Source organism: Balaenoptera musculus, chromosome 1 (assembly GCF_009873245.2).
Source record: "Balaenoptera musculus isolate JJ_BM4_2016_0621 chromosome 1, mBalMus1.pri.v3, whole genome shotgun sequence".
NCBI classification, from domain to species: Eukaryota; Metazoa; Chordata; class Mammalia; order Artiodactyla; family Balaenopteridae; genus Balaenoptera; species Balaenoptera musculus.
Window position 1 is genome coordinate 1,995,026 of NC_045785.1, and position 25,508 is coordinate 2,020,533.

Genomic DNA, 25,508 nt, shown 5'->3' on the forward strand with positions numbered 1-25,508 from the left:
CGATCTGCTGGGGCCCTGTCTTCCTTTGAAAGTTGGGGTGTGGATCCCCACCCGCTGACCAGAATTGGGTGACTCAGGGAGGCCAGCTCTCTGTCACTTCCATCCCTGGGGCTGGCTGCAGGAGGAAGTGGAGGAGTGCGCTGGGCCAGGGGGAGGGGACTGGGTGGGGGTGGAGCTTATCCCAGCCCCGCCCACTGAACCAGGTGGCGGAGGGGTTCAGCACCAGAAGGGAGGGGCAGCTCCTCCCTTTAACCTCCAAGGTGACCTCCATGGCCTGGGGCAGCCGGAAGGAACATCCTGCGCGGGGGCTCTGCAGGGTGGGGGGGGTGGCTGCAGGGTGGGGGGTGGCGCAGGGCCAGGCTCGGTGAAAGAGGCATGACCTGGGGGGCGGGGTCAGCAGAGATCAGGCCCAGCTCCTACTTCCTGGACAGGTGGAAACCTGGGGCCCGCATTTTCCCACCTGTGAGCCAACTCCTGCGCTTTTCCTGGAGCTGCCGTGGGGCAAGCTAGTGACCAGGGTGAGGTGCAGGTGTGTGTGTGTGTGTGTGTTTGTGTGTGTGTGTGTGCGCGCGTGCCCTGGGCAGGAGCAGGTGGGCAGCATCGGTGTGTAAGCCCAGCTGCCTGCAGCCTGCCTATTCCTTCTCACCGCTGACCCCTGACTCCCGGGGAGGGCAGGCCAGCCCACCGCCCATCGGTTGCCAGGTACATTTTCAGTTAATTGGAAAAGCCCTGGGCCATGTCCTTGCTTTAGTGACCTGGGGTCAGTGACCTCAGCACAGTTTCCTTCTGCAAAGTGGATGCAGGCCCTCTACCTCGGAGGCAGAGGTTAAGAATGCTTAGCCTGGAGGAGGGACATCCCAGGACCCTGGGGAGGGGCTGGGGCTGCTGGTGGCTGGGTCCACCTGGGGAGGGCCAGACCAGGCCAGACCAGGCCAGCTCGGGACAAAAACCCTCCCAGCAGAATCGGAAAGCACAGAGCCCCAGCTGCGGTGAGGCCTGGAGGGGCCTAGAAGGGTGGGTTGTGGGCAGTGAGAGGAAAGCCCAGGCTCCCCCCAGCACCTGTGGCTGCTGGGGCCCCTCCGAGGGGCCTCTCTGCTCAGCTTGGGGTCCAGCCCTGCGGGCCCTGGTGTCATGACCCCATCATCATGACCCCCTCCCAGGGCAGGGCCAGCTGGGACCCTCCCCACCCCCAGCTGGAGGGAGCTCGGACCTGCCTTCTTGCCAAGCTGCTCCTCTCAGGACCACAGACGTCCTCGGTGTTGGTGCCTAGTGACACTCCCCCCTCCAGATAACAGGGAGCCCCATGCAGGAGCCTGTCACACCTGCTCCACTGGGGAGGGGGCGACACCAGGAATGGACCCAGCCCGGCCCCTCCTGTTACAAAGTGGGGAGATAGGGGCCCAAGGGCCCTCTGCCTACTGGTGGGGTCAGCGGGTTTGTAGGGGGCCACTGAGGCTTCCTAGGACCCCAGCCAACTCCAGCAAAGCCTATGTCCAGATGGGGTCCAGTGGGAACGACACTGTGGTGTCCCAGCCCTTCCACAGAGGCCTCTCGCCTCGGGCCACCATGGTGGATGTGACTGTGGAGCAGTGAGGAGCGGGGGCTAGCGCCCCTTCCCCAGAGCTGCCCTGGGCACCTCAGTGCCCAGCCCCGAGGGGCAGTGGGCACCCTCCACCCTCCCTGGAGAGGCGGGAGCACAAGGGGTGTGGTTCGCGGGAGCGCCGAGGCCAGGGGTGGGCGGTCACACAGCTGGATGGCCCCCAGCCCTCTGTTGGGGGGAGCATCAGGGGCTGAGTTGAGCTCATCACCCCAGGGCCTGGAGGCCACCCTCCCATGTGCCGCATGTCCTTGTAAATCAGTTTCCCCTCTATGGAGAGGGGGACATAATTTACATAAAGGGTGTATGTTCCTGTGACCTCGTTCTCACCGCACTCAACATGAGCTTTAGGATCTCTCTGCACATGTGGCTGCTCCCAACCACTAGGGAACATCCCTGACGGGTCCCTCCTGCTGGGAGACCCCAGCCCACCCCACCCCGCTGCCCTCTATCGCCCCTGGTGGCCGGCACAGGCACTGCAGCCCAGCCCTCAGCCTACACTGCATCCAAAGGCCCCCAGGCCCCTGGGACCCAACGGTGCCTGGGGGACCCCAATCCCCAGGCCTCCCTTAGAGCCCTTGGACCGCCGTTTCTGCCCCTTGGGAGCAACGCTGTGCACCAGTGTTTGGATGTGCAGATCCTGCTTCTCCACCCACACCCCTGCGAGCCCTTGGGTTTCGGTGAACCCCACTCACCTCCTCCCGGCTCTCTGTTATTTGTCAGCATTCCTGACATTGGACCCCAAACCGCTCCCCCCCAGTTGTCACCCATCTACCCCGTCACTGGAACCAAGTCCATCTGAGGGCTGGCCGGGGCCGGCATCCTCACTTTCTGGCCCTTAAGATCTGAAACTGTGAAGGGCTTCACCCATCTTCTCGCCAGATAAATTCCGGTATTTCCGGGGTTTGTTGCCACGTTGAACAGGATCTTATTTTGTATTCTGTTTTCTAGTGGGTCATTGGCGGTATTTTAGAACTACAGATTTTTATAGGTTTTATACGTTTCCTATCAACTATATGATTTTATGGCCCACTTTGCCAAATTCTTATAATCGTGCTAATCTGTCTCTGGCCCTCTCAGCTTTCCTATAGCGACAGGCTGGTTTGTCCCTTCCCCGCAGGTCTGAACACCTCTTACTTCTTTTGCTCACCTGATGGTATGGCCTGAGGTCCTCCAAGCTCTGCTGGGGTCAGGAGGAGTGAGTGACGATCTGATTCTCCATCTTTAAGGGAATTTGTTCATTCTTCCCACGAGGTTTACATGGCCCAACCCAGGTCCTGTCCAGGTGGCCCAGCATGATGCAAGCCGAGTCCATGCCCCCAGTTCTAATGTGGAAGGACAGCCAGAAATACAGGCTGTCACATCAGGGCTGAGGAGACCAGCAATGCGGGGGAGGGGAGGCAGGAGCCCAGGTTGGGGGCGAGGAGGCCTGGGCCACTTGCTGGAATCCATCACTTTCCCTGCTCAACTAGTATATTCTTAGCACATGACCATTGCCAAGAAAGCGCCTTTCTGTACCCAGTTTTCCAAGAACTTACATCCGAAAGAGAGCTGAACTTTATCAAATGCTGTTTCTACTTCTAGCAAGACCATCGTGATTTTTCGTGTCACCCAAACACATGGACACATTTTCTGATGTTAAACTGTCCTCTCATTTTAATCAGGTCCAAGTCCCATTGGATCAAGTGGGTTTTTCTAAATAGTTTTGAGAAGCTGACATATTTTACTCAGGCTTTCTGCATACATGTTGTGAGTCTGTAATTTTCTTTTCTCGTACTGCCCTCACCTGGTTGTAGAACCGAGTTGGGACTGGCCTCCTGAAATGAGTCGCATTTCCTCTATTTAATGTTTCTGGAACATCTCACATCAGACAAGTTCCTGTGTCTCAGAAGTCTGGCCCAGCCCCCTTTACCGACACCTGTCCCAGGCGTTCCTGGTGACAGAGGGGGAGGTGGAGCTGTGACTACCATTTGCATTTACTTAAGTTACTAGTTTATTCAAGTTTTTAATTTCTACTTACACTGATCCTGGCATTTTATACTTTCCCAAAACATACCCATTTTTCTAAGTGTTCAAAGTTACTGGTATGTAGTTGTTCATAATATTCTCTTTTATGTCTTTTATGTTATATTTTATGTCTTATTCTCTGTGTCTGTAGTTAACCCTCCCATCTTCTGTATTTTTTTTCTTCATGTTTAAAAAAATCATCAATCTTGTTAGAATATTCTTCTTTATTACTCTTTAAAGATGGAATTTTAGGTTTGTTAAGTGTTCCATTATTCTCCATTCGTTGAGTGTGAAGTTCATAGACTTAAACATAGATGTGTATATATATGAATATAAATAAATGAATATAAGCATAGGTATACACAGCATGTGTGTAAAGATGATTAAAACGTTATCATTGCTGTCTTGCTTTTGTATTGGCTTTTGTAAATAGCATATTAAAATCACCAGTTTAATCATTTCCGCCTGTTACACCCACCACTGCTTTACGAATCTGAGCCTCGACTGTTGGTGCACGTATGTGTGTATATTTACATACAGTCACATACGATGCTTTTCACCCTGAAACAGCAAAGCTCACGGCCCGGCTTTCTTTCTGTTTACTTTGTACGCTTATACTTCTGTCCTTCCAGGTATGTCTTTTGTAAATAAAATGCTGTTGAAGAATGTTTAATGCAGTCTAGGGATCTGATTTTTGATCATCTGTAACAACTTCAATCAGGCTTTAATCTACTTTCTTATTCTGCTTGACGTTTCCTTCCTTCCTGCCTTCCACTGGAGAGGTGAAATTCCCTCCCACTTGAAAGTTAAACATCCTGCCAGCATTTTTGCGGAGGTCACAGTTTCTTATTCAGCTCCAGCTGCACTAGGGTTTGGTTTCCTTTTATCAGTGTCTTTCTCTTCCCCACCTGCCTCAGCTCCCACCTCACCTGGCTTCTGCTGTGATTGTTTTGATTCTCTTAAGCACTAGGTCATATGGGAAATGCAGTGACTATCTCACACTTTCCCTTCTTGCTGGGAAACTTCTCTGAGTGTATTTTCACATCTGGTTCTAGCGCGGTGCCCACCGAGGCCCTGGACACCTGAGAATAAACATCCACTTTGCTTCTCAATGACAGTTTAGCAGGACACATGATTCAAGGCCATGAAATTCAAATTTCAACATCTTTTCTTCAACATTTTGAAATCAACATCACCATCTTCTCGCTTTCAGTGTTTCTGCTGTGGAGTCAGATATGTCACTCTTGACTCCTGTTTGTTTTTTCTGGGCATTGTAGAATTTCTCCTTGCCACTAGTATTCTGTAAGTTCTTTGGACTAGGGCTTTTTTATTTTATTTTATTTGCACCTTGAGTGCTTTCTATCTGAGATCATCCAGCTTTGGACCTGAGAACTTGCTGTTTTGTGTCAATGGTTTTTGCCTTCTTCTTCTAGGACTTCAGACACACGGGTGTTAACACTTCCCTTGTCCATTTCTACCGATCTTTCCTTTGTATCTTCTCTCTCTCAGCCTCCACGCTGCCTCCTGGGAGTGTCCTGAGCTGGAAAACCCATTATTCAGCCTGATTCCTGCCGCCCTCCCTCCGACTCGAGCTCCCACACCTCCCGCTCAGTCCTGACGCTGGTCCTTCTCGGCCTGCTTCTTCCTGCATCACGTTACCACCACCATCCCCAACCCCTTCCAGGGTATGGATGATATTTATGTACCTCCGAGTCTTAACACGGTGGCCCATTAATTCGGTTTCCTCTGCTACTGGCTGTTCACTAGTTGTCTAAGGGGACAGGGCTTTCTAGAACCCACCCTATTTTGCCCCATGAGATCCTTTGCCCTTGGAGGCATCAGCTACCTGGGCAGGTGCTGGAGGGGAGGGGAGAGGGGGCTACAGCCCAGACCTAAGTGTCCGGCGTGACAATCTGGGTCCAGCCCTCCCCATTGGCTCTACCCTGAAGACAGGGCAGGGGTAGGAGTAGGGGGGCGCCCAGGCTGCCCCCGACAGCACCCCTGCCCTCCTCCCCTCGGGGCCATGCTTCCCCCACGCAGGCTCTAGGACTCAGGGCTTCCTCGGTCTCGGGGCACCATGCCCCTCCAGAGCACCGGGAACTGGGATAGACCCCAACTTTGCTTGTGTGGCACCCCTGTCCCCAGAGGGGCACAGGGGCCAAACGGGCCTCTCTGGTCAGGCGCATTCATGCCGGCAGGCCCAGGAGGCCACCCCGCGGGGCCCACACGAAGCAGTGAACACACAGGCCTTGAGGAAGTGGCTGCTCCTTTCTTAACTTCCTGGGTTTCACATGGTACCGAAGCGCCCACCCAGAGGCCCCTCAGGGCCCCGCAGTCCCGAGTCAGGGCTTCCCGGGCTGGGCAGGAGGCGGGCAGCCCTCCAGCGCCCAGGGGTGCAGTGGGCACGTCTGGTTGCCCATAAATACCTTTCCATAAATACGGCCCAGCTGTTTCCAGGAAAACAGGCTGAGCTGCAGCAGTCCCCGGGCCTAGCACCGGAAGAACCTGCTCCGAGGTCAGGGGCCTCACGCCCGCACCTGCACCCACACCTGCCCGCAGTCCCACCCCAGGGCGCCGGTCGGGGGGCTCCCTCCACACTGTGGTCCCCGCGCCGGTGCCCCGGTGCTGCAGAGCCCGGCCGGGCAGGGCCTCCCTCCTCGTGGCCAGACGATCCTTGCAGCTGCACGACTGTCCCCAGGCCTCGGAGACAAGGGCGGGGCCAGAGTCCCGGCCCCCGGCGTCCCTCCTCAGTGGTCACCAAGGCCCCTGGGTCCTCTCAGCGGCCCCTGGGAGACGGGCCTCGGCGGGGGCTGCCCCTGAGCTAGTGCTTCTCTGCGCTGCTGCTGAGGCCGGGGCGGTGAGAGGCTGATTGTGAAGCCACTGAAGGGGCAGGAGAAGAGCAGGTCAGCCCCAGGGCAGGTGCAAACTCTCCAAGTTTTCAGAGCTCTGGGCTCAGGACTCCCCTCCTGTCCTTCCAGCTCCAGCCCGACAGAGGGGGGAGACAGCCCAGCCGCTGCTCCCCAGCTGCCCCCCACGCCTCACCTCTGAGGTCCAGGTTCTGGAATGCCCGCCACCCAGTGGGGCCCAGATCCCACGCAAGTGCCCAATCCTCGTCCCTCCTCTGGCCTTAGTCTGCTGGTCACGAACACGCGATGCCACCAAATGCCACCCTCCTGGCAATGCGGGGATGTCCCCGGCCCCCTTACCTGGGCCCAGGGCTGGGGATGCGGTCTCGGGGAACTGGGAGGGCCCACCTGAAGGCAGACAGACACGCTACTGCCCCACCCTTTGGTGGGCAACAGAAACGGGGCAGCGAGGCCTGCAGGGACCCCCACTCCCACCCTGCATGGCCTCTCCCCGCCTCACTCCTATGCAAATGATGGGGCTCTCCCCCTCCCCAAATGAAAGTCCCCAGCCTTGCCTGCCGGAAGAGGGGCCGGGAGGTGGGACTTCGGGCTGGATGGGGAAGAACCAAGCAGGGTCCACTCCAGGACAGGGGGCAGTGAGGCCCTGCCTGTCCTCCTTCCTAGCAGGGCTCTGCTCAAGCAGACGGGGCTTCAGGCAGGTGAACCCCCAGCTCCTGACCCTCGCTAAAGGTCAAGGCCGCCCAGGACGCATGCGGCGCAGTACCACACCTGACCACCAGGTGCCGCCGTGGACAGCGTTCATCCCAGCACCAGCCCCCCAGGTTCTGCCTCCACCTGCCCCACCCCCCACCTCTGCGGGAGGTGGGATCCCTCCCCTAAAGGTGCTTAACAGTCTGGGGCCAGGGCTGCCTTGACGAGGCTCAAAAAGATGCACACACAACGTGAAGACCACGTCTGGGGTCCCCAAGCCAAGGAGCCCAGACTGGAATCCCCGCTCACAGCCTGGCTCCCCGTTCGCCCCATCTCAGCGCCTGCCCAGCACAGGCCCCAGGCCAGCCTCTGGTCTCCCTTGGCAGACACGACCTCTTGGCGCTGCCTCTTCCCAGGAGCAGGCTGGGCCTGGGGGAGGTGACCAGGGGACACCAGAGGGGCACAGCTGGCCGGAGGGGCAGGGCACCCCGAGCTCTGCCTGCAGACAGCACATTCCCCCAGAGCCTCGGGGGCTGAGAGGCCACGGTGCCATCACGGCACCTTCCCCGACCCTGCCCGCGGGTGCCCACAGGCACGCGTATGCACTGGAGCAGAGGCATGCCGGGAAGCACACGTGCACATGGGAGCACACACAGGCACTGGCACGCACACACTGGGACACGCAGGTGCTAGCGTGCACAGACCGGAGCACACGCCTGTGCTACTGCACACGCGTGCACGGCGCACCGTCGTGCCCTGGTTCACACACACGCAGGGCGAGGAAGGGGTGGGGCGGTGGGCTGTGTCTGCGCCCACCCACGCTGGATCACCCAGCCCTGCCCGTGGGGTCTCCACCCTCTGCAGTTTGAGCCCACCCCAGCCGCTGTCTGGGCCTGGAGTCAGCAGGGCACGTCAGGCTGGCCCACGGCCGAGTCCAGCCCCATGGTCCAAGGGCTGGAGGTTCACACTTGGCCCGTCAGAGGCCTGCAGATGCCATGGGCACCGCGCCGGGCTGGTGACCTTTGGCCCAGCCAGCACAGGGTCCTCCCTCTGCTCCCCCAAGCCTGACTCACCCTGCTGGCACATGGGCCCCATGTAGCCGTCCATGCAGTGGCACTGCCCACTGACAGCGTCGCAGTCAGCCCCACCCCCGCAGGAGCAGCGCAAGGCACAGCCTGGCCCGAAGAAGCCCCTGCTGCAGCCTGAGGGCACAAGACGCGGGAGAGATGGGCCTGAGTGCCACTCCTGTCTGCCTGGGGCCGGGACCCCAGGCTTCGGGCCACCCCGTGGGGTATGTGCAGGAGCAAGGACCTGGGGCCTTAGCTTCCCTGTCCTGCAGGAGCTCTCACATGGGAAAGCGCCAGGCACCAGGCACCGGCCCAGAATCACTGCCCCGCCTTCCCGCCCAGCCCCCGGCCGGCAAAGGGGAGCTGGCGGTCAGCGATGCTCCCTCCAGGGCAAGACGGCCAAGAGCCACGAGGACGTGTGTGGAGCCCCCAGGGCCGGCGCCTCCTCCCCTGGCATGTCTGGGAGGCTGGCGCGTTTCCTTCCCACCTAACTGGGGCCTCTCTCTAGGACTGCAGCCCACACCCAAGGGAGAGGCTATCCAGGGGCTCAGGTGGGGGCCAGAGGGCAGGACTGGCCTTGACAGCCCCGAGCAGGAGCTCCGTGCTGGGGCCCCTGCAGAGGGACGGGTTGGGCACGGTGCCCAGGCCACACCATGGCACAGATGGGGCTCCATCAACACGGTCGATACCACTGACAGAGACCTGCACCCATGCCCCCCACCAAGCGGGACCCCAGACTCACCCAGGTCACAGGTGGCCCCCGTGAGCCCCGGGGGGCATAGGCAGTGGCCGGTGACGGGGTCACAGGGCACCCCGTCCTCGCAGTCACACTGCCGGCTGCAGCCTTCTCCAAACGAGCCCGGCTCACACCCTGGTGGGGGCAGCGGGCTTAGCATCACCTGTCCCGCACCCAGGGTGAGGGGCCGGATGCAGCACGTGGGCGCACGGAGCACTCACCCTTCTCGCAGAACTGGCCGCGGAAGCCGGCAGGGCAGAGACACCTGCCACTGACGGGGTCGCAGGGGGCGCCGTGCTGACACTCGCACGTCCCCCGGCAGCCAGCCCCGTGGAAGCCAGGGGGACAGGCTGAGGGAGACCCGGGTTGGAGCTCCTGACTCAGTTTGCCCAGAGTGAGCCAAGGACCGGGTCAGGGGCCCAGCTCCCCCTTCCTCCCACCCAGGCCCGGCCCTGAGCCGGGACCTCTGCCCCGGGAGCCCCACCGAAGCTGGGGTCAGGCCTCATCTCATCGGGCCCCCCGCGGGGAGTGACACGGAAAGCGGAGGAGCGGACGCCGGGACAGGGGCCGACCCCACGACTCACGGTGCTCGCAGGCCTGGCCGTAGAAGCCGGGGCCGCAGTGGCAGGCGCCCGACGAGGGCTCACAGGCGCCGTGGTTGCGGCAGGAGCACCGCAGGCGGCAGGCGGCACCGTAGCGCCCAGCGGGGCAGGCTGGGGAGAGGCCCGGCGGGTCAGCCTCCCGCCACGGGAGAGCGGGGGCACGGCGCTGGCCCCTGGGCACCAGCCTGATGCGCGCGAGCCCGGCAGCCTCGCCCGGCCCTACGGCAGCCTGCGGCCCCCGCAAACGCCCTCGAGCTACGGGCCTCCTCGGGAGCCTAGGGCCCCCCACCCCACCACCACCACACCGGGTACGGCCTCGCTCCCCTGCAGGCGCCACCCCTCCAGCTCACGCGGCGATGTGGCCCCCAGGCTGTCCCAGACGGACCCTCACCCAGCTCGCAGTGCAGCCCCGTCCAGCCCAGGCCGCAGGAGCAGCTGCCGTTGGCGGCGTGACACAGGCCCCCGTTTCTGCAGGAGCACACGTGCTCACAGTTCGCACCAAACCGGTTCTGGGGGCAACCTAGGGACAGAGTCAGGCGCTGCTCAGCGCTCTGGCCCAGGGACGCACCCCCCCGATCTGACAGTCATTCAACAAACACTCCCCGGGCCTCGCAGAACCAGTCCCTGTCCCCTGGGCACACACGCGCCAGGAAACAACACCAACAACGTCCTGCCCATTCATCTACCCTCCGCAGATGCCGGGCCTGATCGGCGCTGAGGATAACACAGGACGAAAGGGACCAGGGCCCTCCAGGGGCTGTGAGTGCCTGCCCAGCTGGCGGGAGGGGGTTAGGGAAGTCTTCCTGGAGGTGGTAGCACAGAGGAGGCTGGGCAACCCTGCACTCCAGGTGGCCCCTGTTCACACGCTGATTGACCCATGGCTACCGTCCTTCCCTGCGGGCCTAGGGGAGTGTGACCGGCCCCTTGATGAGGACCAGAGGGCGGCAGGGGGCTCAGACCCACCAGAGTGCGGGGCCAGGCCAAGCAGGGCCTTGAGGACCATGCATGCCACCGTAAGCATGAGCCCCCACCACTGTCCCCAGGGACCGCCCCGTCTCCCCACCATGGGCTGTGCTCCAGGCCTCCCTCTAGGTGGGGTCCCTGGCCACTGGGCCCGGTAGAAAGGCCAGAGGGACCCCATCCCAAAAGGACATCAGCCAGAAGGCTGGCTCCGTCCTCAGACGAAACAGCCGCCTGACCCCTCCTGCTGGGGGGTGGCTCTGGGTCAGAATGTGTTCATCCCCCACTGGCCACAGGTCACTTGATGGCCTGGGCCTTGGGGTCACAGGTCAAGGCAAGGCATGGGGTGCTATTGGATGACCCGATGACCCGAGTGGGCGCTGCTGTCAACACAAGCTAGACCCTCACTTCTTATCCTCAGGGCACTTGGGGGATTAACGGTGGGGACCCAGTTCTCCCCCAGTGACCCCAGGGCTTCACCCCATCACCCTCGCCCCGAGGCTGACGGAGTGACACCGTGAAGTACCCAAGGCAGCAGGGGGAGCAGGCTCTCACCGTGCTCACAGTGGACGCCGGTCCTCCCGGGGGGGCAGGAGCAGGTGCCGGTCACGGGGTCACAGGCCGCCCCCTGCCCACACCCGCACACGTGGGCACAGCCAGGGCCGAAGCGGCCGTGTGGACAGGCTGCCAGGAGGAAATGGGAGGGTGGCCACTCCAGGCTGGTTCCCCCTCTCTCCGCCGTGTCAACCCGGGATGGGGTGGGATGGGCCGGGGGATGGGGCGGGGTGGGGAGACTCCCGTGTCTGCCCAGATGGGGCGGGGCTGCCTGCTGCCACGCCCCCTGCCCTCTGGCTCTGCTGGGGGCCGGCCTGCGCTGCCGCCAGTGACTCACGGCGGCCCCCACCCACCCCGCCAGCCCAGCCAGGATTCCAGATGATTGGAAAGGCCCCACCTGGCTCAGGGAAAGGCCCTTCTCTCGGCAGGATGCCCGGCTGGCCTCTGCATGGCCCCTGGTGGACACGGCCTGAGCCGGGGGCACAGCACACAGCCAGGCAGAGCTGGCCGGCAGGGATGCTTTGGTCACACGGAACCCCCAGCTTAGCCCAGCCTGCGGCCAGGCCCCGGGGGGCGGGCCCAAGAAGGGGGGTGGTCAGGGGCTGTCCTGCCCGCAGGCTGGCCACTCACCGAGGCTGCAGTCGCTTCCGAGGAACCCAGAGGGGCAGTGGCAGGCCCCTGTGGCCGCGTCACAGGAGCCCCCGTTGAGACACCCACACAGCTGCTCACAGCCGGGCCCGAACCGCCCAGGCGGGCACCCTGCAGGGGGAGGGGCCAGCTGCCAGGGGCCGGGGGGCTCCAAAGGCCCTGACCTCCCACCTCCCATGTCATCCTTCCCGGGGGCCCAGCGGGCGGCATGGGCAGCAACGTGGTAGCCAGCGGCACACGCGCAGGCCCCCGAGGCAGGGTGGCAGGCCTGGTTCTCGCCGGGGCACTGGCACTTCTGCCCACAGCTCTCCCCAAAGGCGCCGGGCGGGCAGGCTGGGGTGAGGAGGCAGGGGGTCGGTGCCGGCCCTGCCTGGAGCAAGCGTCCTCCCGGGAGTCACCTCCCGGAGCCCCTCCTGTGGGTAGAGGTTTGGGGCCCAGCACAGGGGCACGTGTGGCCTGAGCCACCCCCTGTCCCAGGGCCCGCCCAGGTTGGTCACCTACCCTGCTCACAGCCGGGTCCAGTGAAGCCTGGGGGACAGTGACACGCCCCGGTGACGTGGTGGCAGGCAATGCCAGGTGGGCACTGGCAGAGCTGGGCACAGGCCTCTCCAAACCAGCCAGGCGGGCAGGCTGCAGGGGGGCGTGGGCCCGGAGGGATCACCGTGTGAAGGGCCCAACCCCACCCGGAGCACCAGCAGAGCTGGGGGCTCACCATTCTCACACCGCAAGCCCCTCAATCCCGGCGGGCAGAGGCATGCCCCGGTGACGTGGTGGCAGGTGGCCCCCCGCCGGCAGGCACAGTGCCCCTCACAGCGAACCCCAAACGCGCCCTTGGGACAGGCTGCGGGGAACGAGGCGGGTGGGCGGGCAGGTGGCTGAGTCCTGCTCGGGGCAGCCCCCTGGACAGAGGCGGGGCGGCCCCGGGAGCTCAGCCCACAGCCCTGCCCCCTGCCTGGCAACTGCCCACCCCGGGGACGCCTCCACACCCTGGCGTGAGCTGAGGCCACACTGGAGGGGGCCCTAACCCGCTCCACTCACGGCTCTGGCACTTGTCCCCGGTCCAGCCGGCCGGGCAGAGGCAGTGACCTGTGTGCCGGTCACAGAGGCCGCCGTGGAGGCACCCGCAGACGTGCTGGCAGCCGGCTCCGAAGAACCCCGGGAGGCACTCTGCAGAGGCGGGGACATGTGAGGAGACCGGTGAGGGTCCAGCCCTGGAGCAGGGCGATGCCCCTGGGACCCAGGACACCCCCGCCCTGCCCCTGCTTCCTGCACCCAGAGCCTCGGATCCTGTGTCCTTGGGAATGAGGGGTGCCCAGTGGGCTGGTCACACTGCAGGCCACACCCCAGGACCCTGACCCCCAACACCAGGCAGCCACAGGGGGAGGGGCTGCACCGAGGCACACTGGGGCGCTGGCCCTGGGCTCCAGACCCCCAGGGTCCCTCCTTCCTCCTCCGCCCACCCAGCGCTCACCCTTCTCACAGGCCAGCCCAGCCCAGCCCTCTGGGCAGGTGCAGTGGCCTGAGACAGGGTCACAGGTGCCCTGGTTCTGGCAGAGGCAGGAACGCTGACAGTCCTCGCCATAGAGGCCCGCGGGACAGGCTGGGGACGGAGAGAAGTGACTTGCAGCACCCCCGCCAGCCAGGCCGGGGGCCTGAGCCCTCGGAGGGCCAGCCCACTGGATCTGCAGGCCCGCCCCAAAGGGCAGGGACCTAGGGCTGCCTCTAGGACGACCTGATCCACGGTTCCCCGGGCCCACCTGCCCAGCCTCGGGGGGCTCAGGGCTGAAGGGTGTGGTCCTAAGCCTTCCTCCCCTCCCCAGGTGCCCCATGGCGGGGGCATGGGCCCCCCCCCTCCCTGCCCTCCATTCCCAGCGAGCTGTATGCCCACCTCGCGCCCCACACCATGTGACCTTGCACGGCCCAGGGAGGGGCAAGCACGTTGCCTGGCCCCAGACTCCTGGGCAGGGCTTACCCTGTAGGCAGGTGGGCCCCATCCAGCCAGGGCCACAGCGGCACCGCCCGTGGACAGGATCACAGGAGGCCCCATTAAAGCAGGAGCAGGCCTGGCTGCAGTTGTGGCCGTACGTGTGGGCTGGGCAAGCTGCAGGAGAGAGGGGCGGTCATGGGCCGGGGGGACGGACCCCGGGGGGCGCTGCAGCAGATGGTCCCAGGCTGCTGTGGTCCATCTGCCCCTCCCTCTGGCCTGGGCACCAGTCCGGGTGGCCACAGATAAGGGCTGACCCTAACCCTAGCGGGCAGCACCCAGGGCTGATGGGGGCCTCACGCACTCTGGGCACAGCGGGGGCCCCGGCGGCCAGCAGGGCAGAGGCAGGAGCCGTTCGCGGCGTCGCAGGGCACCCCGGTGCTGCAGTCACAGGCGCGGTGGCAGTCCACTCCAAAGAAGCCGGCCGGGCAGGCTGCAGGCAGGGCGCGGTGATGGGAGATGGCCAGGGGTCATGGGTCCCCACCCACACGCCCGGCCACCTCGGCCTGCACCCTGGCTCACCGCGCTCACAGAAGGTTCCCCTCCAGCCGGCCGGGCAGGTGCAGGCCCCGCTGACATGGTCACAGGCTGCCCCGTGCTCACACTGGCACTGCCGCCCACAGCCCGGCCCGAAGTAGCCCTGGGGACACCCTGAGACACCAGACCATCAGCTGGGGGGACGGTGGGCCTGACCCAATCCTCCCCAGGCGTCCACCACCATCAGGCCAGGGCCCGGGACTGTGGGGCGGGAGAAGCCCCTCCATACCCAAGGCCTCTGCAACCGTCCCCCAGCTAGGAACCGAGCCCCGAGCCCTGGGGAGGAGGGAGCCCCAGGCCCACCCAGACCCACCAACCCGGCCAGGGCAAGGCCCTCGGTCCTTAGCAGACATCTTCCTCCCCTCCTCCAGGTGCCAGGTGTCCTGTGGGGTGCAACTGCCCCACCTCTCCCTGCTGTTCCAGGTGGGCCTTCTGCTGGGCCCAGGCAGGTGGGAGGGTGGAGCCTGGTCCAGGCCGGGGAGGGAGGGGGGTGGGCTCAGGCAAGGAGACTCCCTGTTTGTCCGGGGACAGGAGGGCAGGACTAGGTCCCCGACACTTGGGCATGTGCACGTGTGCGTATGCATGTGTGTGCACGTGCACATGTGTGTGCACGTGCCGGTGTGCATGTGTGTGCGCGTGCGGGCTGGGCTGGGACTCACGCTGCTCGCACCACGGGCCCACATAGCCGGCCTCACACAGACACAGGCCGCTGACGGCGTCGCAGCTCCCGTGGCCTGCGCTGCAGTTGCAGGTGTGGCTGCAGTCGGGTCCCCAGTGGCCGCTGTCACAGGCTGCGACAGGGGCCGGGTCACCCTGTGCAGGTGACCACAGCCACGTTGGGGTCCAGGGCCCTCCCCGGGGCCTGGGCGGAGGCTTCCCCAGGGCAGGGCAGGGACGCTTGCACATCAGGCCGCCTACCTCTCTGGCAGCTGAGGCCGGTCCACCCCGGGGCGCAGCTGCAGCGGCCAGTCACCGGGTGGCAGAGCCCGTCGTTGATGCAGGAGCATCGCATCTGGCAGCTGGGCCCAAACCAGCCTGCTGGGCAAGCTGCAGGGAGGGCAGGATGAGCGTGCTGGGGACAGGGGACTCGGGGCCGGGGGCAGGGGGACATGGGTACGGGACACAGGGATGGGACACAGGGATCGCAGGCGGGGCAGAGGTCGGGGCGGCGGGCACTCACTGTCCTGGCAGCGGCTGCCCATGAAGCCGGGGCGGCACAGGCAGGCTCCGGTCTCAGGCTCACAGGAGGCACCGTGCTCGCACTCCGGGCAGATCTCCTGGCAGCCGAGCCCCCAGCGACCCTCAGGACAATCTAGCCCCACCACAGCCAGTCAGTCTCCCCTGGGGCCTTGCTGGGCCCATTGGGGAGCAGGAACTTCTGTTCCCACCTGAGCTGTCCCGGAGGAGGGAGAGGCACAGGTCACGGGAACCCCAGCCTCCTCATGGGCTGGAGGCTACAGGGCGTCCACCCCCAGAAAGGGAGCCCCTGCCCTAGAATGGCTCAACAGGCAAAAGGGGGGCACCCAGAGTGAACAGGTGCCTAGAGGACAAGCCACAGGCCCGGGGAGGGCTGGGGGCCGCTGGTCAACCTGTCTCCACGGCTGACAGTTGCCAGTGCGTGCACCCTCCGTGGGCACGGCCACAGGGCAGCCGCAGACGCCCACGTGCAGACCCAAGGCTGGTTGCTGTGAGCGCTCGCAGTTGCTGTGGACTGGCCTGGGGTCTGCAGGGCTCCAGGGCTGAGGCCATGGCTCCCCAAACACAGCCCGGGGCTGGGGTCCCCAAATGTTATCCAGGCTGGGCTCCCCAAACACAGCCCGGGGCTGGGGTCCCCAAACACAGCCCAGAGTTGGGGTCCCCAAATGTTATCCAGGCTGGGCTCCCCAAACACAGCCCGGGGCTGGGGTCCCCAAATGGGATCCAGGTTGGGCTCCCCAAACACAGCCCGGAGCTGGGGTCCCCAGGTGGGATCCAGGCTGGGCTCCCCAAACACGGCCAGGAGTCATGCAGCGCAGGGAGGTTAGGAGACCCCGGGACATGGCTGCCACTCACCTGCCCCACAGTCAGCCCCGGTCCTCCCAGGAGGGCACAGGCACTGCCCCGTGACCCGGTCGCAGGGGGCCCCCTCACAGAAGCAGGAGCCTGAGCAGTTCCTGCCGAACGTCCCGGCCGGGCACTCTGCGGGAGGGAGCGGAGGGCCTCAGCCTCCACCACGGGGAGCTGCCCGCCTCCCCTGGAGGCCCCACCCTGCCCCGGGCACCTGCCCCCGGCACCTGCCCCCTGCCCCAGCAGCGCTGCTGGACACAGCCGGGGTCCCCTGCGTGACGAGGGCGGTCATGGGAGTGGGCAGGAGACGGGGGACACGGGGCAGGACAAGGAGGGGCCTGCTTGGGCTGACCTGCGTTGGGGAGCGGTGGTGAGGGGCGGCCTGGAGACCACAGGCCAGCAGGGCTTGGGAGGCGGGCAGCCAGGACCCTGGAGAGCGGGGGGCAGGGCTGGCTCTGCCTTCCTCCCACTTTGGTCCACCCTGGGGACCCCCTGCTGGTCACCCCCATGTTCAGGAATGAGAGCGGCCAGGCGGCTCTGGGCCCACAGCAGGGCTTCGGGAAAGAATGCAGGGGCCACGGCGCCTCGCCCCACCCGTGAGGGCTGCAGTGGCTGCTCTGGTGGGCTTGCAGGGCACCACGCCAGACCTCACACCTGCCCTGGCTGGGGAGGCAACGCGGTGGAGGGAGGGCCCTGCCAGCCCCAGCACCGTGCGGCCGCCCCAGTGCTGCTGGAGGGAAAGCTCCCAGCGCAGGAAGGCCAGCACGGCACCTGGAGAGGGCGGGCTGAGGCACCCTCCACACCAAAGAATCAGAGCCCGCCCTGCACCCAAACACCCAGTGGGGCTGAGAATTGAGGACGCTCCCTGCCTGAGGGGCATGAGGTGTCAGGGGGTGGGGGGGCGCCAGGCCTGGGGTCTCCCTGGGCCCCGAGATGGGCTCCAGACAAAGGACACACCCTGGTGAACTGTCGCCGTGAGGGCCCATGCCGTGCGGGCATCCACCCACGTCCCACCACGGGCACAGGCCCGCCCACTGGACCGCAGGTGCAGCGCAGGGCACGCACCAGGTGGCCAGAGGCAGCACACGCACACAGGCACCCACGCAGTGCGGACCGGGGCGGGCAGGGAGGCCCAGCGGGGCTGGATGGAGCTGTCCCGCCACCTAGGGGAGACCCCGCTCCACTGACTGGGGGCAGACGCGTGTTTGGGGGTTAATACTTTCCAGACCTAACAGCAGCGGGGAGCCCATTATTGCTGTAAAAATATGTGTGTCATTTCCTGTGGCTCATCCTTGGGGCCCTGGAGGCTTTTAAAGAAAAAAGGAAAAGAAAGACAAAGAAAACCAGCAGGGAAGGGCTGGGGGTGAAGGCCCTTCCGCGTCTCAGCACACAGGCCGCCAAAGAGGGCAGGTGCAGGCAGGCCTGCCGTGTGCTGGAGTGCAGGGGACGTGAGCATCTGGGGGGACGGGGAGTCGGGCGGAGTCAGGGGGCCTGAGCCCACCAGCTCCTGGGGTGTTTCATGGATGAGACACATGCTCGGGGCTACTGGAGGCCCCTGGGACCACAGAGCCCCTCAGAGCCGAGGTCAGGCTTGTGGGCGGCAGGGTGGTTTCCAGGCTGGGTTCCGAGCCCTACACACTCCCCTCCTGTACCGAGGGGACCCGAGAGCCCTCAGTGGGATCACCCCGGGGATCTCCAGGAGCAACACTCAGTGGGAGGGGCCAGGCTGGAGTGCAGGGGGAGACCCACCCCTCAGCTGGGGTTGGGCGGTGGCCCCCAGGCCACTTAGGGGCAGCTGGGCGGGCAGCTCTGACTGAGGGGGACTCGAGCCGCTGCCCCGGTCGGGGTCACACCAGTCACACCGCAGGCCCCCTCGGCTCCCACCTGCCCCCCGGCTGACGGGTGAGGACAGTGTGCCAAGGGAGGTCCCAACCTGCCTGTGCCCCGTCGGCGGCCACGGCAGCCCCACTGCTCAGAGCGAGGGCTCCCCATGTAAACGAGGGGCCCCCAGCCTCCAGCCTCACCTGTGCTTGGTGCCCACTCATGCCGCCCCCCAGCCCGGGCATCCACGTGGAGGGCCTTTGGTCACCACCCGCGCCCCATGCCGGCACCTCCGGCCCAGACTTCGCTCCGAGCCACCACCCTCGGGAGCAGCGGCCTCTGTCCCGCTTGCTCAGACCCACCAGGAAGGAGCCCCCGGCCCAGCTTCCAGCACAAAGCTCACTTAGTGCGTTCTGTGATAGAATGAGTGAGCAAGTGAGGGAGGGAGGGGACGATCCTGGAGAGGCACTGGCCCTTCTCCAGGCCGCCCTGCACGTGCGTGCACATGCACACACACACACACACACACGAGTTCCTGCCCTCTCGGGTGCACAGAGACAGGCAGACCTGTGGCTGAGTCACCGCCGCATGACCAGGGTGGGGACATGGCAGGTCAAGGTGCCGCCAGGACCAGCACTTCTGGTGCCCGGCACCCGGCACGGGCCAGACAACCTGCACCCCACCCGCACACCAGGGCTGGCCGCTCACCTTGGCTGCAGTCCTCCCCCTGGTAGCCGGCTGGACACTGCTTCCCACACTGGCCGCTGATGGGGTCACAGGCCACCCCCGGGGGGCAGGTGCACGCCTGCCGGCAGCCTGGCCCAAAGAAGCCCGGCTGGCACTCTGCAGGGGGAGAGGGGAGAGGGGTCTGCAGGGTTCCGCCGGCCCTGAGGCCCTCCCTCCACAGCCCTGCACTCACCATCCTGGCACCGCTCGCCCCCGAAGCCCGCCTTGCAGGCACAGCTGCCGTCCCTCCTGTCACACGCGCGCGTGTTCCGCTGCTCACACTGGCACTCCTCCGAGCAGCCCGGCCCGAAGGCCCACGGTGGGCAGGCTGCACCCCAGAACCAACCGTGAGGGGGCCTGCCCACTGCGAGCGCCCACCCTCCCCAGCCCAGGGTCTCCGGCCCCATCCACCGAGCTGCGTCCGGGACCCCACGCAGAGCCGCTGGTTTGTGCGCATTCCACAGATGAGAAACAGGGTCTCAGAGAGGCACTTCCCAGCCAGGAAACGCTCGGGATCCTCACTGCCTCCCTCTATACAATCCTTTTACAAAGAGCTGCTAGGATGAAGCCTGCTTGCTTTTCGCCAGCATCCCACCGCCTCTCGCATCCCAGGTGTCTATGGACGCAGAGAGGGGTGACCCCACCGGGGGCTCAGGACTTGCTGCCAGGAATGTCCTGGAGCTCTGTGCCCTGGAGCTTCCGAGGGAGGCCTGCCCCTGCCCACGCTCAGCCCACCCACCAGCCTGGCTGGGGCTGGCACCGCCCACCCAGACAGACGCCCGGGCGGCCAGTGCAGTCCCGAGGACGTGGCTTTGAGCCCACAGACCCCACATCCCAGCCGGGGCACTTGCTGAGCCCCCGCATCCTCACCTGTAAACGGTGACGGTCCAACACAAGCTGGACCGCGGGCAGGAAGCGCCCGGCCCACGCTGTGGCCCCGCCCCCCGGACACGGGCAGCCAGCGGGCAGTGGGACTCACCCAGGTGGCAGAAGCGGCCATAGAGCCCCGGGTCGCAGAGGCAGGCCCCGTAGAGGCGGTGGCACCGGCCCCGGTTGGCACAGTGGCACTTCTTACCGCAGTGCTTGCCGTAGAAGCCTCTGGGGCAGCCTGGGGGAAGGGGAGCCTCTTGACTGCCCACCCGGACATGGCCGCCCCCCGAGGAGATGCTCCAAGGGGCCCCAGGACCAGCACAGGAGTCAGGAGAGGCCTGGGCCACCAGCAGCCTGAGGGCGCTGCACCCCAGACAGGGAGGGTCCCGGGGGGTGGGGGGCGAGGGCATCACGAGGGCAGAGCAGCCACGAGGTGCACCCCATGGATGCGGCCATCTGCCCTGGCTGGCCCGTGCCCCTAGGGTCTGTGGGCTGGATGGCGGCCAGAGCGGGACACCAAGCACGTCCCCAGCACACACATGGGAGACGCTCAAAGAAAGCCCACCCTCCTCGTCTGACCGGCACCTGCAGCGTCCTGACGTCTGTCCCTCAGTGGTCACCTGGCCTGACCTCTGGACCTCACAGAGGGAAGGACACGGGCCTAAGCTCAGGGGGCCCAGGGCCAGGACAGGGCTCTGGCATTCCTTCCCAAAACGCTCCCCTCCAGCTCTGTCCTGCCCCCGTCCTGCCTATTGAAGGGCCTCAGGGAGCTGGATGGTGACCCCAAGGTACGTCCACATCCTAACCACCAGGATCACCAGGTGGGGCCATCCTGCACTGACGGAGCAGGCCTCACCCAACCAGTGTCCTTAGAAGAGAAAGGAGAGGGAGGCCGGAGACAAGAAGAGGAGGCCACGGGGAGACAGAGGCACGGACTGCGGGGAAGCAGCCACGAGCCCGGAGCACCTGGAGTCTAGGAGACTAGTACGGGGCCCCTGAGAACTGGGACAAGTCTCCTCAAGCTCACCTGCACGGGCACACTTTACCCCCAGGACCCTGACTGAGACCCGGTCCCCAGGAAGCCACACCACGTCATGAGCGGAAGCACTAAAATGCAGACGCTTTATCTGCCGGGAGTCCCTGGGGTCCGTCCAGGGCCCATCACACATACAGCGCCCAACAGGCAGTGGGCTTTCAGCCTCAGCAGAACAGGGATGGCAGATCGCAGGGGAAGATAGGCAGGGACGTTAACCAAGCCGAGAAGGTGACCAGAGGGAGGGGGTGGAAAGCCCTGCCTGGCCGCCCCGGGACTTAGAAACCTGCCCCACAGAGCTCCCGCGGGCCACCCAGGCACTGGGGACAGGTCCACCAATTGCTGCCATCCGATGCTAAGGCGGGAAGTCCTTGATATGTTAGCTGCATTCGCCAGCAAAAGAAGCAGAAACTTAAAGTTCTGAAGACTTTAAGATGAAGCATCAAGCACCTGGGAAACTTATGTGGACTCTAGTTCCTCCAGAAGTGTTGCAACTTCCAAGTTATAAAGGATGGTAATGTCGTCCCATGCAGCCGCAGCCCAGGCATGCTCCCTTCTGCAAATCCCACCCAGCCATCATATAGCTTTCCTTGAATGCTTCCAGGAACAGGGAGCTCACTACCTTCCCGGGGACCCTGTTACAAAAGTGCTATACTTCCAACAAGTCCTCACCACCTGCTATAGTCAGGCCCCGGGAGAATCATCAGATGTAGAAAACTCAATGCCTCTTCCACTAAAGGGCCTCATCCTTCCCCCAGAAGGAAGGGGACTAGGAGCTGAGAGGTAGTGCCCACCCCTCCCCTCCACCCAGAGGACAACCCTGGAGGGTTGCACCCACCGTCCTCACAGTGGGCTCCACTAACACCCGGAGGGCAGCGGCAGGCCCCCGTCACAGGGTCACAGGTCCCGCCGTTCTGACAGCTGCAGGAGAAGCTGCAGTTCTTCCCGAAGGTGTCTGGGGGACAAGCTGCAGGGGACACAGAGAAGCACAAGGGTCACTGGCCTGCAGGGGGACTCGGGGCCCAGAAGCCCCTCCAGAGACACCGAGACACCCTCCTGGGGGTCGAGCCACCCAGTTCAAAAGCAACTTCCCAGAGCAGCACCCGTCGGCACTCGTGCTCCCTGCCCCTGCCCACGGGCATGGCAGACATCTCCAATCAATCGCCACACCCTCTCTCTCTGAACTCTGACACGTCCACCTTCTCGACCAGCACTTTCAGAGTCAGTCACTGGCAGACCCTCAGAGACAGTCACTACGGCCCTTGAGACTACTGGGGTCGCTGGGCAGGGAGTGGACAGGCTCTGAACAGAGCCTGGGAAAGCAGCTTTCAAATGTGCTTCGGCTACCAACTTGGTGCGTGGCCTGGGGAGGTGACCTCTCCCCACTGGGACTTGGGCATGACTGGCCCACCCGCTCGCTGCTCTTCATCAGACCCCTTTATGTCTTAGTTGTTGGCTTGTCGCCGGACCCCTGTCCACCATGACATCTGTGAGGGGCAGACACCAGGCCCTGCTAGCCCCTGGGGTCTCCCAGCACCTAGAACAGGGCCTGGCACGGAGCAGGAAGCCAAGAGACCCTGAATGAACGAGTGAACGAGTGAACGGATGGACCTGCGGAGCCCCTGCCCAGGGCCGGCGGGGAGGCGTAAACTGTGTGTGCTGCACAGGTCCTGGGGCTCAGGGGCCCCACCCACACCCTGCCCCTCACAGCAGCCTCACCCTCATTGCAGACGAGCCCGGTCCAGCCGTCGGGGCAGTCACAGCCACGCAGGCTGGGGAGGCAGGTCCCCCCCTTCCTGCAGTCAGCGCAGGTCAAGCTGCAATCTGGGCCAAAGGAGTCGTCCAGGCAGACTGGGGGACACAGCGGGAGAGGGGCCTCAGAGCCTGACCCCTGGCCCTGGACTCCGCCCAGCAGCAGGCCAGAGAAGGGGGCACAAGGGACGTCCTCAGGCTGTGAAGGCCCCACGTGGGCGAGCGGAGACGTGGGACCCAGATGGGGGGCTGGGAAGCGCCCTAAGCAGAGAGCTAGTGGCCCCATCCCAGGCTCAGCCCCGGGCGCGCTGGGCAAACTGACCAAGCAGCTTGGCCTCTCTGCGCCGTGGTCCAGCGAGGCCCTCACGGGAGCCCTTTCTCACACCCAAGACCGCAGGGTGGGCGGCAGCCAGGCCTGAGGGGGCACTGGTACCAAAGCCCTGGGGACGGGCCCACCTCTCACCAAACTTCTCCTCCAACGTGTGCTCGCCCCGCAACTCCTCCTCCTCCTCCGCCTCGGCCCCGACGTGGTCATCTTGGAAGAGGTGGGACAGCTCGTCCTGGAGCACTGCCACGTGCGGGAGGGGCTGCACGAGGGGCAGGTGGCCGTCCAGGCCCACCTCGGGCACCTCCAGGGCTGGGCGGAGCACAGAGGGCCCTGAGCCCCTGCCGCCCACCCAGCCGCCCTGGGGTTGGACTCCCTGCCCCTCGGTGCCCAGAGGCAGCTCCGGGCCTGAGCTCCACCCCAGGGCCCCTCCTCACCCCAGCCACCCGGGACATGCCCGCTGCACTCCTGACCCTACTTCTCAGGACAGAGGAGACTCCGGGCTCTGAGGCCCTGACCCATGCCACATCTACCCCGGCTATCGCGGCCCCCCTGCTGGCCCTAGGGACCCTGAGCAAGGAGTGGGTGTGGGGACAGGAACAGCTCTCTGTCCCTCTGGATGCTGTCCTCAGTCCCGGGAACGATGTCCCTCCTCTCACCTGGGCGGGGCAGGAGCCGACTCCAGGGCCCCTGAGTAACACCCTGCCTGGGGTCGCCTGTCTGTCCGGCCCCTCCCCCCAACCCTGCTGCCCCCGGCCTGTCCCACAGCGAGAGGCAGGACTGAAGTGGGCTCTGTCCAGCCAGGAAGGTGGGGTCCCCGTGGCGCCCCGCAGACTCACGGCTGCAGCCCCGGCGGTCCTCGTCCAGCAGGTGGCCGTCCTCGCAGGAACACCGGAACGAGCCGGCCAGGTTCGTGCAGCGGTGCTCGCAGCCGCCACGGCCAGAGGTGCACTCGTCCACGTCTGTGGGCAAATCCGGGGCCGCTGGCGCCTGTCCTCCGGGGGTCGGGGCCTCGGGGGCCCCTCCTGCCCCAGCCCTGCCCACGGCACAGGGGCCTGCTGGGTGATACGCACGCCACAGCCATCCTCCTGTCCCCAGGGTCAGAGGGACGGGGTGCACCACCCGAGGGAGGCCAGGCTGGGAGCAGCCAGGGGTGCAGGCCCAGCCCGAGGAAAAGACAGTGACCTCAGGCGGGGGAGGGAGTGGGCAGGTCCCCACAGTCCTGCCTATGGCAGGTGCTCAACCAGCACCCACTCCCCAGCCAACCCGGCTGCCTAGCGCTCACCCTCACAGCCGCAGCCGTCGGCGCCAAGCTGGTAGCCGGCATAGCAGCTACACTCGTAGCCGCCAGGGCTATTGGTGCAAACCTGCTGGCAGCACGGGGAATCGACACAGTCATCGACATCTGCGGGGCACACACCACAGCCCGGCTGGCACCCAGGCGCCCGCCACATGTGCACCCTTCCACAGCACACCAGTGTGTGCACACCTGCACACAACCACACGCACAGCTGCACACCACATGCTCACCTGCACACAACCACACGCACAGCTGCACACACACACAGCTGCACACACCCACACGCACAGCTGCAACCACATGCACACCTGAACACACCACACGCACACCTGCATACACCACACGCACACCTGCACACACCACACGCAGAGCTGCACACAACCACATGCACACCTGCACACACCACATGCACCATTGCACACACCACACGCACACCTGCATACACCACACGCACACCTGCACACACCACACGCAGAGCTGCACACAACCACATGCACACCTGCACACACATGCACCATTGCACACACCACACGCACACCTGCATACACCACACGCACACCTGCACACACCACACGCAGAGCTGCACAAACCACATGCACACCTGCACACAACTACACGCACAGCTGCAATCACACACACCTGCACACCACACGCACACCTGCACACCACACGCAGAGCTGCACAAACCACATGCACACCTGCACACAACCACACACCCACACGCACACCTGCGCACAACCACACGCACACCTGCACACACCACATGCACAGCTGCACACACCACACGCACACCTGCACACAACCACACGCACAGCTGCAACCACACGTACACCTGCACAGAACCACACGCATAGCTGCACACAACCACATGCACACCGGCAGGCACCCACACACACCTTCATGCAACCCCATGCACACAACCCCATGCACACAACCACACACACACCTGCATGTGAGTTGCATGTCCTCGCACACAATCACACATGCACACATGTCCTGGTCCTGCACACACAGACACACGCAAGACACAGGTCACGGCCCCGGGGCCGCCCGCCTGCTGTGGGGGCAGCCTGGGGGCTGGAGGGTAGTGGGAGCCATCTCGGAAGCAGGGCTCCCCGTGCAGAGGGGGCGCTCGCACACCACAGTGTTTCGGGTGCTACTCCCGGCACGTGGGCATTTGACCAAGTGGCTGAGCAGAGGTGGAGGTGTGGCGGGCGCTTGGCAGCGTGGGTCGCGATGCTGCCTCGCACTAGGCCCCCTCGTACCGCTCCCGCCTCCACCCGGGGCAGGACTGGGGGTGATGGGAGGGAGCGTCCTCGTCATGGCATCAAACCCAGGCGCAGACCCAGGGCAGCAGCAAGCCCCTGGCTCGGGGGTGGGGCGCT

General features: G+C 64.6%; 1 protein-coding gene across 2 annotated transcripts in view; it reads right to left on the reverse strand.

Moving 5' to 3' along the window:
* Positions 1–5,853: 5,853 nt before the first annotated feature.
* The window catches only part of MEGF6 (multiple EGF like domains 6), a 98,618-nt gene continuing 78,963 nt past the window's right edge, over positions 5,854–25,508 (reverse strand). For both annotated transcript variants that reach the window (XM_036852758.1, XM_036852769.1), the window contains 28 exons: positions 24,109–24,228; positions 23,663–23,785; positions 22,962–23,135; positions 22,466–22,597; positions 21,585–21,713; positions 19,823–19,951; positions 19,037–19,171; positions 18,826–18,960; positions 16,303–16,428; positions 15,431–15,562; positions 15,169–15,297; positions 14,910–15,041; positions 14,236–14,364; positions 14,018–14,146; positions 13,702–13,830; positions 13,201–13,329; positions 12,768–12,896; positions 12,442–12,570; positions 12,231–12,359; positions 11,712–11,840; positions 11,082–11,210; positions 9,958–10,086; positions 9,549–9,677; positions 9,186–9,314; positions 8,971–9,099; positions 8,235–8,363; positions 6,811–6,858; positions 5,854–6,484 (listed from right to left, as the gene is read on the reverse strand). In XM_036852758.1, the coding sequence (XP_036708653.1) occupies positions 6,426–6,484; positions 6,811–6,858; positions 8,235–8,363; positions 8,971–9,099; positions 9,186–9,314; positions 9,549–9,677; positions 9,958–10,086; positions 11,082–11,210; positions 11,712–11,840; positions 12,231–12,359; positions 12,442–12,570; positions 12,768–12,896; positions 13,201–13,329; positions 13,702–13,830; positions 14,018–14,146; positions 14,236–14,364; positions 14,910–15,041; positions 15,169–15,297; positions 15,431–15,562; positions 16,303–16,428; positions 18,826–18,960; positions 19,037–19,171; positions 19,823–19,951; positions 21,585–21,713; positions 22,466–22,597; positions 22,962–23,135; positions 23,663–23,785; positions 24,109–24,228 (3,509 nt within the window). In that variant the 3' untranslated portion in view covers positions 5,854–6,425. The remainder of the gene's footprint in view (positions 6,485–6,810; positions 6,859–8,234; positions 8,364–8,970; positions 9,100–9,185; positions 9,315–9,548; positions 9,678–9,957; positions 10,087–11,081; positions 11,211–11,711; positions 11,841–12,230; positions 12,360–12,441; positions 12,571–12,767; positions 12,897–13,200; positions 13,330–13,701; positions 13,831–14,017; positions 14,147–14,235; positions 14,365–14,909; positions 15,042–15,168; positions 15,298–15,430; positions 15,563–16,302; positions 16,429–18,825; positions 18,961–19,036; positions 19,172–19,822; positions 19,952–21,584; positions 21,714–22,465; positions 22,598–22,961; positions 23,136–23,662; positions 23,786–24,108; positions 24,229–25,508) is intronic.